This window comes from Orbicella faveolata, unplaced genomic scaffold (genome assembly GCF_042242905.1).
Source record: "Orbicella faveolata isolate gen_17 unplaced genomic scaffold, um_ofav_v1 contig_1, whole genome shotgun sequence".
Taxonomy (NCBI): Eukaryota; Metazoa; Cnidaria; class Anthozoa; order Scleractinia; family Merulinidae; genus Orbicella; species Orbicella faveolata.
The window spans coordinates 35158540-35176693 of NW_028301536.1; the positions used below are offsets into that span (position 1 = coordinate 35158540).

Sequence of the window (18154 nt, forward strand, 5' to 3'; positions counted from 1 at the left end):
GGTGCCTCTTTAACATTGTTTGATGTTTCATCATTCCTTTTCAAGGCCAAAAGAGTTGGTTTCCTGTGTTTTTGACAGAAAAAAAGACCTTGAAAGCTTGCAAACTTGTAGGTGGTGGGCATGCGTGCGTACGCACGGACGGACAATCACCAAATTTACCAGGCCTCCGGAAAACCTATAGTGCTCCGCTTGTACGCCTTCGGCGCGCAGGAGCTCCGCTATATAAGGCTTGTTCCCAGAACCCGCTCGTTTTCGATCAGCGTTGCGGATTGTATTTTGCTTCAGGCTTTAGGACAGGCAAAGCGTAAAAGGTGGTACACGAGCGAGGTGCGCGGGACAAATCCTGTTACTTGGTCAGCGCCGCCGGTTAATTTTCACTTTCCTTTAGGCAAAGGACGGTTACAATAGCAACGATGTTAAGTTTCTATTTTCTTAGCTAGGCCTAGAGTGCGTCCGCTCCTCATAGGATCAATGAAGGTTTTTAGGGTAGTAAATGTAATCGTTTGTGCCGATAATTTTCCATTTTCCTGTATGATTCTTCTAATGGCACCCTCCCCCCTACCTCCGATCCTTTCGCTACTAAAGCAAACGCACATGACCCAGGATCCTCCATTTTCTGGGTCAGTTTTCCAAATGTTCTTAGAGTGGCCCTCTGACTACTGAGGTGAGACTTCCCAGACTTGAAGGAATTTGGATGAGATATGGACGCGGCACTCACAAGCCTACGCCGTTGAGCTTAGAAAAGAGATCGAGATAACTGCCTTGTGGCATCTCTCTCTATGTTCACTGCAGAAATCCTGGCTTGTAGCCGGTGTAGTGATTCTAGTGTTCCCTCGGGTGCAGTATGGAAAAGGCATGTTGATGGTAAAATCCGCGCGCCATTTTATTGAAAATGGAACAAACAAAGGGGCCGTGTTTTCCATCAAACCATGAATGCCGTTAAATTTGCAAAGATTTCCAGAATGGGATAACATTTTCTGAGTTGATTAAAGCGGAATAGATTCTGACGAGGACAACCTCGCCAGGTACACGCGAAGTTTTCAAAATTATCTTCTCGGAAATATATTTTCCATGCATCCGATTGCCGGTACTCCTAGTACTCCTGAAATTTTTCAGATGATTGTGTTAGATATCCCGGTTTCTGTAGCATTAGCGACTACAAGTATTAATTTGTACTCCCCCCTCGGAATAGGATGCTAGACCATCGCAATGTTATATTTGTCGGTACCCATTTCTACAACTATTGCAGGTGGAAAAGTCTTGCCACGAGTCTACTTTCGCTTTTCAGACTAGGAAAAATATTGGGAAGGACTTTTAGATAGTCGAAGAGAGGCACTCAGTAAAGAGTCTTCCCCACGAACATGAGCCACAGCTGCGACAGGGATTTCGAGTCGCCCCATATGTCCAAGCATTCCAACAAAAACCTAAAAATCTGGAAACGGGAGGTAGTGGTACGAAAATGGCCTAGGAATACATGTATTTCCAGAAATCCGAAGACTTAAATTTCTGAAAAACATTTGTAGAATAGACTGATATTTACCTGCATTCCCTTATTTTCAATTTGACCAATGTCACGGATTTTGACGCGAAATGATCTCTTTCACACATCTTACAAGCAAAAGGAAATGAAATGTCTAAGACGCCTAGGTATGTGGTTAAATATATGTGATAATCAAGGACGTGACAAGTACAATCCCGTATTAAAATGTTTATTGAGCTGGCAGTATCCTATTCATTAGCATAAGTACTCTACTTGATGTGCGTCCTGTTTATAACAGGAATATAATGTAGGAATTGAATCAGTGTAAGAATAAATATATAGAGATGTTTAAGAGCATACTTATATTCTTTCAACGCGCGCTTAAATCTCCCCGTTACCTTTAACTCAAATCATTCGCTGAATCATTTATCTACTATTGGCTACCTCAACCCCAGCCCCCTATGCAGACGCTCTTCGGGTACGTCACGCAATCTTTCCTCGGGAGGAACGATTGCGTGACAACTCCCAAAAGCCCGCTGCAATACCCCCGGAATCTCGAACTTTGTTTTCTACCTTTTAAGAGTTCGCGAAAGCGTGGTTCAACTGTCATACAATTCCCTCTTTAACGTGGATATAATCACGTCAATACTGATATTAAAAATAACTCTTTAAAATTTTACACCATAAATATTTTAAATAGAAACCCCACTAGTGGTCAATATTAAATATTTTAATTCTAGCGGCTTTAAATACATTCAACCGCTTCGACCTCAAATCGCAAAATCAATTTGCAATGAGAATTTATTAAAAGTACTACAAATTCTTCTTAAGTAGCTTCCTGACTATTCAGTTGCTACTATCGATAAAATGGGTAATTTCGCACCACGCTTCCCCCCTCCCCCCACCCCCCGCCCTTAAATTGAGCTGTTAGTTCCCGTTGGGGCCACGCCCATCCAAGCTGACCGAGCGTTTCAGCAGTATGGAATGACAACTTTTGCAGCGAAAAATTTTTTCCCTGGAAGCATTTAAGACCTTATGGGCGTTTCTCAAGCGGGAACTTTTACGCTCGTTGGAGTCATAAAAATATTTTAGACTAATATCAGTATCCTTTATAAATATAGAGTTACCAAAACCACAAAAACCCTGTCAGCAATATCGGCCTTAAATATCATCTAGTGCTCTCTACTTTTCCGAGTCGACGGGAGTTTTCGCTTGTTTAACAAGCAGATGTTGTCAAATTCCTTCGTTTATAGCTCTCAGCTGATCCAATCTTTATACATCTGGAACGACGGAGCAATTTAGAATGCGAATACTAGTCACTAAAAGTGCGAAAGTGTACACCTGATCATAGTTGGTAACTATGACCTGATTAAGAGAATTTTCACTCAGCCTTCTCTACTATCATGAACTAAGGACATGTAAATGATCAAGAAATATTCATTCCTATCAACTTTGACACAGACAGTATTGTTTGTTTATCATTCTCTCCCTTCCGTATTGTAGTAAGTGAAACAATCAATCAGTAGGAATGAGCAAAAAACTCATACGATACGTGACACTGCCGAAAAATAGTATATAAGACTAAAAAGCTCTGAAAAGTGTCAAATTTGTTCTGCTAAACTAAACGTTTCGGGCTTAGCCCTTCTTCAGTAGGTGGATTTAGCCACGCCATACAAAAAACTGTATGCGTACGCACGAACGGAAAGCACGCGCATGAAGTACAAAGTAAACAAATGGGAAAACCATTGTTTTAGCGGGGTGTCTGGAAAACCCGAATAGCGAATAGCGAACAGCGAATAGTCCCGAATAGCGAATAGCGAATAGTACGAATAGTCTCGAATAGTGGCGAATAGTGGCAAATTAGTGGCAAATAGTGGCAAATTAGTGGCAAATCGTCGCAAATAAGGTACCCAGTATCTCGCAGTCAACCTCGCAGCAACGTAGGACGGGATTTTCCCGCTAAAAAGCACAGACCCTTATCAGGACAAAAGGTGTTTCTAAACGTAATTTCTTCTGTTTTAACCACTCGAAAAGCGTAAATACGTCTTTATTAGGTTATCCTTGTGTTTTCTGTTTTCTTAATGTCGGCGATGGACAGCCCGAGCCTGAGTCCGGAGAGGAAAAGGTAATAAATTCACTGAAATTCTGTTTCTTATTTGGATAATTAATTAACGCAAGGATATTAGGCCTAAGGCGGTGACTACTGACGACTATTCGTCACTATTCGCCACTTTTCGCGACTGTTCGCCACTATTCGCACTATTCGAGACTATTCGCACTATTCGGGACTATTCGCTATTCGCTGTTCGCGACTATTCGCTATTCGCCATTCGGGTTTTCCAGACACCCGTTTTAGCACGTGTAACTGTAATACGCGACCGTAATATGTGACACTGGGTCTAGCGCGTATTACACTTACGCGCGCTAAAACAAACGTTTAGTTTAGCAGAACAAATTTGACACTTTTCGGAGCTTTTTAGCCTTATATACCATCAATCAATCAATCAATCAATCAATCAATCAATCAATCAGTCAGTCAGTCAGTCAGTCAGTCAGACGGTCGGTCGGTCAGTCAGTCAATCAATCAATCAACAGCTATAAAGCAAGGCTGATTGCTACGTAGAAAACGTACTGCGCCTTTCAATAACACGCGGACTCTAAAATTCAAAGCTCAACTGACAAATTCGTTATTCGCTTCCGTCAATCGAATGTTCCCGAGGCGGCTACTCCCATCTTCCGACTACTGCCGAGCGCGCAGTAATCAACAAAACAGTGCTCGGCAGTAGTCGGAAGCTGGGAGGAGCCGCCGAACATTTTATTGACGGAAGCGAAAAACGCATTTGTCGGTTGAGCGTTGAATTTTAGAGTCCGCATGTTATTGAAAGGGGCAGTAACCCGACAATGACATGATAGAGTCAAAAGTGAAAGCCAAGATATTCATTGGATAATGGTAAAAAAGTTGTTTTGTATTTCGCAACAATGGCAGTATTTACTCCGGAAGAAAAGTTTTTCGAACTAAAGCCTTATTATCGGCATGTTATGGTCAACATTTTCACTTTCATCAATTGAAAACGTCTGTATGTGAAATCAACCGGTATCGCTGAAAACCAACGAAAAAGGTTACGAAAAGGTTACGAAAAGCATAATTTGTGAAAATTCACAGCTTTGCATCCTTGTTCTCAGAGATGGCAAAGTCAGAGGAGCCTGAATTAAATTTGAATTGAATAATTGTAAAAATGACTGCTAGGTTGGCAAAGGACGTATTTAAATTGATTCACTGCAACAACGAATTAACCGTTCAATATGAAAAATAACACAGATTTTGAAAAACACTTTTCAAACATTTTTTTTAAAGAAGTGAAGTAGGAAAACCACATGAGACATTTGAAATGCGGGCGTTTATGGATATCCCAACCAGGAAAAGAGAATATTTCTTTTTAAATAGAAACCTAGGTGAACCAAATACAATTATACTGAGCCTTCACAAGAAGCAACCTCTATTTTCAACCGTACATTATAAACATTACCTCTATTTTTTTCATGGATAGGGGCATTGTTCTGACCTGGCTGCGCTATGCAGTTAAACTGCTCTGGAGGAAACAGTACAGACCCTCCCCATGAAAACTTAACTTGCCTGTTTATGCTCTAGGCTAGACAATGTTATAAAAACAACTTCTAATGAAGAACTTGTAACTTTAAAAAAGACTCACAGTTACAAATACTACCACATTTTCTCGTTGATTTAACGTAAGTGTAGGCAGAATGCCGGACAAAGCTCTCCTTGGTTGTCATACAGCAAAGTTTGTTCATAGGGTGTGGAGTGTGCAAACTATATCGAACTAACTAGGCCAGTTCATGAGCCTAGTATACCTATTGATCGATGAGAGTTCTAGTTCCATATCGTTGGGTTTTGAAAAATGAACGCAGGACGCGGACCAGACAACGTTACCAGCCTTGAATTAACACCTGGGGCGTTCATTTAAATCTCAACCTTGCGGACCCGGCTTTTTTTTCCAAAAAACTTGATGTTCATACAAGGCCTGACATTTACACGAGAAAATGTGATAGTATTAGCAAAATTCACTACTCACCGCTTTGCATGCCTGCGTTTGAAGTACCTAAACTTACTACACATTATCCACGAGTGTGGACAAGTTTAAGCAAGCAATGTACGTTTGTCTCGGTAGACAGTTTCTGGAGTCTTTCAAGTTAAAATGAAGAGCATATGACCCACTTATAAATGATGAATATAACACCTACATGTATGTACTTATTATTTTTTGAGTATGCTCCATTCTATGGGTTGGCTGGCTTGGTACGTGGCTGTCGACGACGAGATTGTTCTTTCCCATCTTTCTGTGCACCGTTTTCTAGCTTTCTCTTGCTATCCTCTTTGCTATAATTCCTTTGCATGGCTGAAAATTAACAAAAAAGCACAATGAACAATGCTCTGTAGCTGGAAGGTCCAGCAAAGTTATGAACAAGCGATAATCAATAATCATCAATTGATATACTATTAGTCTGTTATCATATATAGACACGTGTTCTACTGGAAAATACACCACTCGTACAATTCGCACAAAATAACTCACCTTGGACCCAAGTGGTGTATTTTCCACATTCTTATTAGTGAGGATATTGTTGACATCATTTCCCTCTTTTTCATGGTTCTTTGTGCGAACAGTCAGTTGGCACAACGAAAATTAAACTTCAGATACACTGTACACAGTCAGTGACAGTGATCAGACGTCTTCTAAACTAAACATCTTCCAACATAGTGATACATTAAGTCTGGTTCAGACCTTGCGGAAACCTTCCAGAAGGTGTTTTGCAATATGGAACATATTCAATCATGAGATGGCTGTTTTCAGTGCTTAAAGACTGGTTTTCACAGCGTCATAAACATACATGCTTGTGCTTATGCTTAGCTAACAAAAATCAGTCTATACAAATTTTATCCAACAAATTCTTTCTTGTTTACCTTTACACTGATGTTTCTAGTTTTCATTCTCTCTCTCTACCTCCCTCAAGTTTATATTTTTCAATCTCTGTCCCTCCCTCCTTCCTTTCGTTTGTTTGTTCATTTACTTAGTATACTTGTTTATTTATTTAACCACACAAAAGAAGAAAAAGTGGCCAGGAGACTTCCATCACTACTAGGATTAATGACAACTTTTGAAGTTACCAAAACACTCTTTTTTTAAAATTACACTAAAAACTTGCAAACTAATTAGCTTTTACGAAATGTATGAAGCAAACACTTATCTTCCGGATTTAGAGTGTAGCAATTAATTGTTAGTATCTAATTACAGTGCTGGAAATAATTTTTCTTCTTTAACAGGACATGTGTCCTTTCAAATCTTCATTTTGGTCAGACATCTTATCAATTTAACCGGACATTAATTTGCATAATTGATTAGCATAATTAATTAGCATAAGAAAAGTTATTAGCATACTGCAAAGATTTTCAATACAAATCGTTCAAAACTGTATTTAAATTTGATTTATTTATCACTTATGATTAACTACATGACTTTATCTACTAGATGACTGCACCAATCTCTCCTGGTTATCTCCTGATTATATGTTCTTCAAGCAAACCTAGTTTTCCACACAGGAGCCCATCACTAGGAGTGTGCAACTTCCTCAATTACTCCTGTCCTGGTGTTTTCACAGACCGATCTATTTTTAGTTTGAATTTACCGCGAATTCAACCCCCGAAGCAACCTCAGTAACCAATCACAAGCACAGACTTTATAATTTCACCAGAAGATCAGGTTGCCATGTCCACCTGAGGCCTCCATTTTTCCCCTTACCGATGCGCGCTGAAATAGACCAGAACTGACCTTTTTCGAGGGAAAAGAAGCCTAAAAATAGACTGGTCTGTAAAAATACTGTGACATATGGGAGTTGCAGGCTCCTAATGATGGGCTCCTGACCAAAGTTGACTCTAGGTACATACATGAAGGGCTAACAGCATATCGCAATCCACGTAATGGATAATAGGGCGATTTCTGAAAAGTACTTTATTTGGCAAGTACAGGAAAGATGAACACTTCTGCTTTATGATATGGCAGAAGCCCATAATGGGCTCCTGGATATGGCTCAAACTGTCAGTGCAGAGTCAAGGGCCCAAAGTTTAAAATAATGCTTGAGTAGCCATTTGGCGAGTAAGTGATAAAAATCAAGGGGAATTTTATTCAGAAAAGAACTCAATGCATAAAATCTGTAAAGAAAAAATTTCCAAGACTTTTTTGGCCGCTAATTTTGTGTATGCAGTACAAAAGACACAATTGGTATGCATACATTACGTACTCAATGCTCAAGGGTTTGCAATGCATTATAGGGCGATTTCAAACACGATCAGCCGTTTGCAAGTTTTCCGATGTGAGGGAATCCTTTACAGCAAAGCAAAAGGATACATTGCTTTCTTTTCTTATGTGGAATGATATAGAAGCAAAGATCTTTCACTATGTATTTCTGGAAGGACATAATGACTGAGAAAGTAACCGTTATTGTCAACACAGAGAAACGTAGTCGCCATTTATGGTAGCCTGTGAACGCAGACATATTTTCGGTTGTCGACTAAACCAGAATTTTTTGGTCGCCAAAGATGAAATTTTAGCCGCATTGGCGACCGTACCGTTCGCAACTTCGAGCCTTTTTAACAATTTATATAACCAAATTTTATGGATGGACAATAGGTGTTGGTGAAATGTTCGGACATCATGTCCGATCAAAATGTGAAATTGGCCGGACATATTCAAAATCTGGTCGGACAATGTCCGATGACCGACTGTTATTTCCAGCCCTGTACTTATGCATTTACAGGAACAAAGATTTAAGCCTGATTCACACTTGTGAGATAAGCATAACCCAGGTGAAATAAGCATAAATGCCAGCACAAAAAAAAAGGTACATGTTTCTTTTTCTTGTGCTTACGCTTGTGCTTATTACACTTGTGTTATGTTTATCTCACATGTGTGAACCAGGCTTTAGACATACTGTGGACTGTACATACTGCATACACATGGGGCAATCTTACCATGATTTGTAGCTGATAGCTCTCCATTTTCTAAAACTTTGCCATTTGCTTCTTGATCAGGTATTCCTTTCTTCTTTGACTCTTTCGGAATCTCTCGAGTATCTTCTACACCACGGCTTTTTCCAATAATTATACGGATTATGAGCCATACAATGAACTGAAACCACCATATGTTCATAAAAAACAACATCCAAAGCATTCCATTGAAGAAGAAGTAGAATGGAGCTGTAGGAAGGAGCTGCTTACTGATGTAGCCGCAGGAGTAAAGTACTTTAACTGGATAGACGTACAGACGACAATAAAACCTAAAACAGTATCCATAGAATTAGTGTTATGGAGTGAAGTTTCATTGTTCAACTTGTTAACAACATTCAGACATTCTTGAAATCTAGTCTGCAAAACAATAGACCATTTTACAGTTGTCTGCTCGGTGACCTGGCCTGTGAATGGCAGCGAGGCTGGAGTTGACCTTGTTTTGAAGATACAGACCTCACTGCTTTTGATGTGTTAATCAAGTTGTTCTAATGCTAACTAGGTTCATTTACGTGACAAAAGCAGAGAGGTCTGTATCAAAACAAGGTCAACTCTAGCCTCGCTGCCATTCAAAGGCCAGGTCACAGAGCAGACAACTGTAAAATGGTCTATTAAAGACTTTGTAGTCCCATATGATCCTAATTGTATGCCATACTGGGCACACCTGTTTGTCAATTGAATGTAGAGCATAAATAACAGATGACAATTAGGCTTGAAGGAGATTTCCTCTATTACAAAGCACGCAAAGAAATGCCAAGAGCATCAAAGACTCTCCACACTACCTAGTTGTGTTCTACTGTCACTAACCCAATGCATATTTGTTTTGATTAACAATAACTTCCAAATATAATATATCAATTTGAAACATATATCTTAATATAAAATGTACAAAATGATATGTGCTTTAGATACAAATATTGGTCAAAGAACTAAAAACTGTTCTGTAAAAATATTGTTTAAAAACCCTAAATCTACAGGTTCAAGTATAGAATAATTAATTTAAACATCTGTGACATATATTAATAAATGATTTCAACGTGTTTCATGAGAGCAAACTTTTTTTTTTTTAATTTCAAAGTCCCTTTTTCAAATCTTGGAAATTATGCATTGTCCGTGGTCAATTTGTAACTTAATATGCTTACCACAGTGATGCAAAAGTCAAAAATCCTGCAATACTGGTGATGTCCGGTATGAGGTGATATTTTCCACCACGGGACTTGAAAGCCACACACAGCTTGGTAAATTCCAGTATCACATCATTGATATCATGAAGAAACAACACTATAACACCAATTTTATAATATCTGAAATGTAGAAGAAAGGTTAAGCCCTGAATGTTCTGACGATTTTATTACAGCTGTACGTAATCCTAGTGCGCACATGCAAAGTTGAATGTATCAGACCACGAGGTGTTTTGGTATTCTCAACCTGTCATGTTTGTTGACCTTTTTGTCTTGAGCAACTGTTTTAAATTAAATTGAGTTAAATGACCAAATGTTTTTGACACCCTCTTAGAGTAGCATTCCAGGTGAACATGAAGGTATGTACATTTGGTGGTTTCACAAGTTATAGGTCTTTCTTAAGTCACAATTAGGAGGATAATTCTGTGCTTTCTTTCAGTCTAAAGCTAAAATACAATGTAGCTTCAATTCTGAGGCCCACATTTTAGATTTTTTTACCATTGTGGCACAAGAGATCTTGTTTAGTGTAAATGTCCATCCTCAAACCCCTGCACTGGACTGGTAGAAGCAAAAAACCAAACTCTAACCTTCACCGTGTATGCTGCATTCAATTATTACTACTTTTCTTTCATCTTACCTGATTGCAAATGAGTAGAGAATAAGTGAATTAGCTAGAATGTGATGCATTATCATAAGGATGGAATCCCTCCGCCACTGGTCCATAAACAGCGAGGCATAAATGGAATGAAAATAAAAGCCTGCTTCCACCATATAAAGCATATATATGTCTTGAGGAACAGGCATTCCTTTGTACCATCCTGTAAATAGACATGAACTGTCACATTTACATTATGATATACAACATTTAACTCCTTTTACATGGCTTGTATCTTTCATGAAGTTGAGAACAAACTTAATATTTTAATATTAAACCTTAAAAGGTTTTCATTCATGTCAGACCAGATGCAGGTGAGCACAAGGGACAATTTGTTAAGAGCAGCACAAAATTGGATTAATTAGAAACCTTTTTCTACATTGTAATCTAGCAACTATGTGACATTATGCATACTATTAATGATTTTATTAATATGACTCAGAAAATTACTTCATTGTGATTGGCTGAGACCGGTGAGCAGAACAATTTAATCATTAATTTTTTAAAATTTTATCTGCAATGCAAATTAACATGTGCCTGTTTATAATAATGATACTTGTTATGAACAAGCACATGCTAATTTAAGATTTATAATTATCATATAATCACTATTATCTCAGTCATACTACATGTACTTATGATGGGGGCTAATTTAATTTGTATGAAAAATCAAGCAATAATAAGGACTTACAGTACATTAATTGAGAATAATTTGAAAATTCTAAACTTTCAAATTGCACTTGCCTAAAGGCTCGACATGCAATTTTGAGAAAATTAGTGTACACATGTATAAATTCTCAGTTACACTCCCATTCATTAATCATATGATTACCAATACAAATACTTATCATAAATTCAATTTTGTTTTAGATATTATAAATAAATTTAAACAAGAACCAAATAACAAGCGCATACTTTTAACAGATCACACATGCACAAAGACTAACCTTTCCAGCAGTTACTTGTGTCTTGGAAAAAGTTATATTTGCCATTAAATAGAATGTAGGAACAGTAGCCATATGCTGAAGAGTAAAACAAAAACTTGAAGGCACTTTCTGGACACTTCTTCTGATCTTTCTCAAGGAGTTGACACCAACTGAAGAAAGGCTGAAAATAAAAACTACAAGTGAATTGTGAACTGAACAATTTGTGTGCAAAATAAAAACAGAATCTGACTGTTTGTATTCACACTTAACCCTTACATGTACATGTGAGCTAACAGAAATGACCTGAAACCATCTGAACAAAGCATAAACTTCGAACACTCTGAATACCATTTTTTTGATATTGCATCACTCGCTTCTGACCAAGCCAGCCATCATGGATTTAAAGGACACTTGGTCAGCCTCCGCCATTTTTGGTGCCATCAAAATTATCGATATTGCATGGAGAAGTGAAACCCTATTGCTTTACTGTAAGCTGTGTTCCTGAAAGTATGTTTATTAATATTTATCTTTAAATAGTTTCACTTTAACATTGAAAAGATTTCCTTCATTTTCATTTTCAATTTCAGCCAAACCAAACTTTTTTTAGTTATAAAATTGTAAATTTATAACACAACATCTAATTCTACAACTTTCCTATGAGTGATACTACAAACCTAACTATGACTCCTATGTACTCCTATCTTATCTTAAATTAGCACCCAAGTTGCTAGTGGAGGGAAGGTGCCTACGAAGCCCGGGGGCTGCAACCGCAGTCACATCCTCAAGGCGCTAGAACACCCGACTGGCCTGCCCAACCCGCAACCAAGCCACCAGCCCCCCGCGCCAGGCCCCCTACAGGCACCCATCACACTCAAGCCAGATGGCTCAGTGGAAAAAACAAAATGCTGAAACGAGGGGGGGAATAGGGAGGGAATGCCGAGAACCGCGAAACTACTATAATTCAATCCACGCCACGCTAATGGAGCAATGAACACACTGCAAGCACATGGGATGACAACACACCAAGAATACCGCTGGACAATGTCAGCCACAGGACTCCCACGACCATATGACTGCTGCAAACGCTACAGAACGTACCAAACGCTTAACAAACGCTAACAGACGGCCAAGACACTATCAAATGCCTACAAAAAACACTACTGACCAGACTGGCTGACCTGATCATAAACTATGTAAAATTTCATTGAACTATATCAAACGCTACAGAATGCACCAAACGCTAAACAAGCGCTAACAGACGGCCAAGACACTAACAACCACCTACAAAAATGCTACTGACCAGACTAGCTCCTAGTCATTAACTATGTTAAATTTCATTTAACCATATTGAATTTCTATACTCTCAAGGGAAACAAAAAATAGTTTGAAATAGCAGGAGTCCAAAAAAGCTGATACAGTGAAACCTGTATTAAGGTCATTCCTCACATTTGCATCGCGCATCCTTACTGCGCATAATTTATGGCGTCATTAGCGCGTGCTTGTGCGCGTGCATATTGAAATCATGACGGATTTGCCTTGATATTGAGCTCTGTCAGTTGAAAAATGGCTCTAGCTCACCAATGAGCATGGGCACCCCAATTTTTTTTCGAGCCATTGTAATCAACTAATCATAAGCTTTGCGTGAGAAAAGACTGGCCTAATTTCTATTGCTGAAAATTGAATAAATAAGAAAAATAGCAGATACACTGTGGTCTTCTCTATTTTGCTGTCAGTAACCATGTCAAGAAATTTGGTTCAAATTTTTAATCAAGGATTTAGCTTTCTGTCTGAATCAAACTTAAAATGTTTATTTGTGTCTGAAACAATGTACTGACTGTAGTTTAATGCATGCTCTTGTGAGTCTGGGCTCACAAAGATTTTACAATTACTGGGAATGCGTTTTTATAATAAGCATTAAATAATGCCAAAATGGGGCATTTTTAATGCCTCACTGCTCCTTAATGAGCTTGGGCACCCCCCTTTTTTATTTCAAAATTGAAGCTATCATATGACAAATATTCAGTGGACAAAGTTTGAACAAAAATCTATTGTCACTTTTATTTCAGAGGAATTACCTTAAGCGGACACCCCTGGGACCCTCACTAGTGTCTGCTTAATACAGTATGTCTGCTCTGAACAGGTTCAGCAATAATAGTTAATTATTAACCCTTTTGTAACAAAGTGTAAGATCAAAGACTGCTCATAGCACAATGTCCAGACAGTCAATGTATCAATCTGGAATAATCTAAATAGCTTTAAAACGACATTGCTAAACAATGTTAAAAGTGTCTGAGCTGAGCTTTTAGAAGTAAAAAGCCCTTGAAGTGTCCGTTCATTGCACATTTTGTGCAACAAACTGGCTTAATAGTGGTGTCTGCATCTGGTTAACACAGGTGTCCACTGAATGCTGGCTTATTTTAAAGTAAATATGGGAGGAAAAGTTAGGGACTCAAGCTTGTGTCCACTTAATAGAGGATGTCCGCTTAATATGGGTTAATACAGATTTCACTGTAGTAAAATAAAATGACTGAAGGTCATATTCAAGGGAAATGGTAATAAGTCCGAAATAACAGGAAATTTGGAATAACCGAGTTTGAATTAATGTGGTCAAACTGTAATAATATTATTAATTAATGTGTAAGTTTAATAGAACTTGGTCAGTTGAGGTTTGCCCGACAGTATGAACCCATCACTATAGAGACCATGTGCATGACATCTGCAAGAAATTCTCTAAAAAAAGTGAAACAAAACAAAACAAAATTAAACCTGTGATGGGGTTTTGAATATGTATTGAACAATGTTGAAAAACATGAGCCCTGCATCATGTCGTTGTTTGTATATTCTTACCTATTGTAAATAATGCTACATGTACATGTATTCTGCCAATTGCTTGATGCAGTTTATTAACCAGGACATGAATTACTTTATCAAAATTTTTGATTTAGAATTGGGAATCATAAAGATTTACAATAGGTGGGTATCTCACATCACCCTTTAAAATACATGTAAACTATATAATTATTAACCGATCAAGAACTGTCTCTCATGCATCCTGAAAGCAATAATCAAAATTAATATTGTTTAGTCAGTCACGCCAGATAATAAATTAAATATCACTGCTGTTTTCTATAACAGATCACACCATGAAAAAAATAATTCATATACAATAAAATTATCTTGGCCCATAACCCACAGGGGGGTCATGAGAAACAGTGATTAACAACATTATCAACTGATTCTGAAGTTGAACCTAAAGTATAGAAAATAATAATATTATTATAATATTATAAAATATAGATCTATAAATATTATAATTTAAATATTGTGTGTAGTTTAGTCTTATTGAATGAGGTCTTGTGCAATTGAGACAATTTAAAATAATTTATTTTAGATCATGAACTCAACTTATACAATTTGTTTCTATCTGAATAGGATGTGCTCATGACCACCTGATGTGAATCCTAACATGTTTCTGATCACAATGCCATATGAACTGTAAATATCACTTAGCACCTGACAATAAAGGTTTAATTTGCTAAAATTTTAAATAGAAGGACCCTGATCTCAGACTCTGAGTTGTCTCAAATAATTGTGCATATTTTGGAGTTAAGTTACTGGTGATTCCTTCAAGTCCAACCAACTTCAACAGCAGAAAAGGATCATTTCACAAGTTTGGCATATTTCGAAGTAAATGCCTTATGTGGTATCTAAGATGTTTACATTGCCAAGATCATCCTGTAATAAACATATTTCCAAATGCTTTTTCACATTTGAGTGTGACAAAAGATAGATCTTTAATGTTTCAAATAACAAGAGAGGTTTATCTGCCAATGCATGTTTTTCAAAATTGCAAAATCACACAGTAATAAGCTTAGATGTAGGACATTTTCCAAAACAATTCATGAAAACAAAATAAAAATTGAACTCGTCTAGATGACTGTAAATTTTTAAAACTTACACCCAATTTCATTTGTTGACCTTACAGTATGCAAATGATTCCCATAAATCATGAGGTGTCCTGTTAAATTATTCTACTTACATTTTTAAGAGGCAAAGAGAAATATTCTAATCAGTACAAAGATTAAAGAAAGTTAGTCTATCTAATTGTACACTTTGTAATGGTACACTGAGTACCTGAAATTCTCTGTAACTGGTTTAAAATATTGTTGACTATCTAAACAAGCTCTTTAACATTTATTTGAACTTTCTTTGAAAGTGTTCAAGCTGAATTTTGCAATAATGAGCAACGTGAAATTGAGGTATTTATGACAAAAAAATCATTAACTTAGGAAAAAGATGAAAAAATGCTATAATTTATTAAGTTTTATTGGTAAATGGCAGGGCCCAAATAGACACTGGCTTTCAATACATGCCATATCTAACTGGCCCTATTGAAAAATAAATGCCCCCAGCATTTAAATCGAGGAAATATGGTAGATCAAAGGAGTTGACAAAACTTTTCATCTCTGTAAGTTTGTTTGCATGGTTTGAAAAGGACCACTTACTACGATTATCAGTTGAATAAGGCATGAGGGAAGTTTGGTTACGAAGTTTTGGCCTCAAAATTATGGTGTTGTCACGGGCAACCTAACTTGTTTCCATTGGTAATAATATCAACAGCTGTTGGTCACCTGTCACGTCGCCTACAATTTCGTGCGCTTTGCTGCCAATTGACGTCAAAGGCCAACAAGTTGCCAACGGATACGGAGCCAGTTGCTCATGACAACAACACGATTTTTCCGTTAAAACTTGGTGACCAAACTTTCGTCCCGCTTTACTCAACTGATAATCGTAGTAAATTGACAACAATATTGCTCAGTGGATCAACATAGTATTTTAAGTATTAATTACATGTAGTTTAAGAATCTTCTTCGTGATGTTGCTAGACTACAAGCTACCTTCAAAGATGGCATGGAATAAATTGAACAATTCACATGGAAATAAGCAAGACGGTGGTTATTATTCAATTTCCCTAGAATCTTTTCATTTTTTGTATAAACTTAAAATAAAACAAAAAAACTGTACACCCACAAAGTGTAGAAATTGATTTAATGTTCTAGATGTTTAGCATAAATCTAAGACTCATAATACAAAATCAAATTATTTAAATTAGGATTGGGGCAAATGTAATATATTCGAAATCGAAACAATACCATGTAAGTCACGATCGATCGATGAAGAGCTCAAGGCCAGTGTACCATATAATTGTTTACAAAGCTTCGTTAAAATTTAGCAATGCATGTCAGATGTGAGGGAGATGAATGTACTGTACAGGATTTCAGTTAAATATTGTCGTGCCTTCAGGAGTCCTCAGACAGATCGAGCGGTCAAAAACAACTCTAACCGCCGGGGCGGTTTGGAATAAAAACACACGGTTCAGTGGTCTGAACAACATATTGTCTTTTCAGTGACAAACTTTCTGCACGGAAAATTACAGAAAGATCATCATCCTTTATTTTAGGCGGATGTCCTAATAACGTACGGTTCGTATTTCTAAGTGGCCAGCACTTGTGTTCAAATGAAGCTGCGATATCTGGCGCAATCGATCCGATTATGTGTTAAGCTTCAAAAGCTTTGTCAACAGAATTGTAACAGAGGGTCATGCCAAAAACCTCGCAATGAAACCAATTCTCTGAGAAAAGAAAAATAAAACTTATCAACTTTATGTCTGAAATTCCTGAAAATTCTTACCTCGAAGAACACTGCCGTCAAAAAATAACGCAATATGGTGAAAGCGACCCCGAGAACAAGGCAAATGAGAACGTCCTTGGTCGATATAAAGCCATAGCTGGAAACCTCGTGAATGAAATCCGTCAGAAATGTTTTTGTTGGACCTCTTTCGTTCCATTCAATCCAAGCGTGATTCCATATTTTGCTGAAAGCCTCCAAGTATCCAACCTCCATCGTGGAACCGCCTTTCTGTAAACAGTCACAATAGGAAATGAAAAGGTTACGGGAGGGGAGACACAGCACTATAACCAGTCATTCTGCCTCTGTGTCAAAACGAGTCTTTGTGCAAAACAAGTAAAAGCATTCAAATGAATATTTGTTTTACCTGCTTGTAGTTTCTTTTTTCATGCAAATCAAACTCAGCTCAGTCATTTTCACACGAAACGTCTGCACGTGGACTCGTTCTGAAAAAGAGGCAAACCGGAAACCTTAGGGTCAATGGTGAGATGGGAAGATAAGGGGGCGGGGATGGGGGTTGGCGCACTATATAATTTCTATCATAAAACAAACCTAGCTAGAAGTATATGTACCAAAATAAAGAGAAAATATAGAGATTTATGCCATTAAAAATAGTATACCCACCTCGGTATCTAAAATAACCACGTATCAGCGATTAATTAGGCTATTGACGATTGCGTTACAATCTTAACCGTTTATAAGAAAATGTATATGAGGATGCTTCGAACATAATTGTTGGAAATGCTACGTGTATAAAATAATTTAAATAAAAGTAGCATACCTCACGTTTGTTTTGCGTTATTTTGATGTCTCTCCGATGTCTTTGTGTTCCTGGAGGCGGTTTAGAGCTATTTAGGCGAGTTTTACTTTCTGGCGGTTTACTTCCCCTAACTATATTGCGTATCAGTGATAATGGTGATAATTAATAGTGTGCATGAACTTGCATAGCGCATGGGTATTATTACCCAGTAACTTATCCGGCCCTCGTCCCCAGGGTCTCTCATCTTGGTTGTTTCGTGCGTTGAAACATGATTTTCTTCACAGGTTACCCAAGCTCCAGCTATGCTATGAATCAAAAAGAAGAGTTTGCATTGTTTGGGAATATTTACGACCGCTCTTAGAAATTAAAATAACTGAAGGTTCTCA

At 37.6% G+C, this 18154-nt stretch overlaps 1 protein-coding gene across 2 annotated transcripts; it reads right to left on the bottom strand.

Moving 5' to 3' along the window:
- Nucleotides 1–1693: 1693 nt before the first annotated feature.
- Nucleotides 1694–17594, bottom strand: LOC110040815 (ceramide synthase 1-like). Of its 2 annotated transcripts, XM_020746091.2 has the most exons (7): nucleotides 17376–17594; nucleotides 17012–17239; nucleotides 11342–11501; nucleotides 10377–10557; nucleotides 9701–9862; nucleotides 8526–8830; nucleotides 1694–5895 (listed from the first exon to the last, which is right to left on the bottom strand). In XM_020746091.2, exons 2-7 carry the CDS (start codon nucleotides 17222–17224, stop codon nucleotides 5777–5779), a joined length of 1140 nt encoding a protein of 379 aa, XP_020601750.2. In that variant the 5' UTR covers nucleotides 17225–17239; nucleotides 17376–17594; the 3' UTR covers nucleotides 1694–5776. The 2 variants fall into 2 exon arrangements, with proteins under 2 accessions (XP_020601750.2, XP_089130358.1); XM_089274232.1 differs by lacking the exon at nucleotides 17376–17594 and having other exon boundaries at nucleotides 17012–17323.
- Nucleotides 17595–18154: the final 560 nt, after the last annotated feature.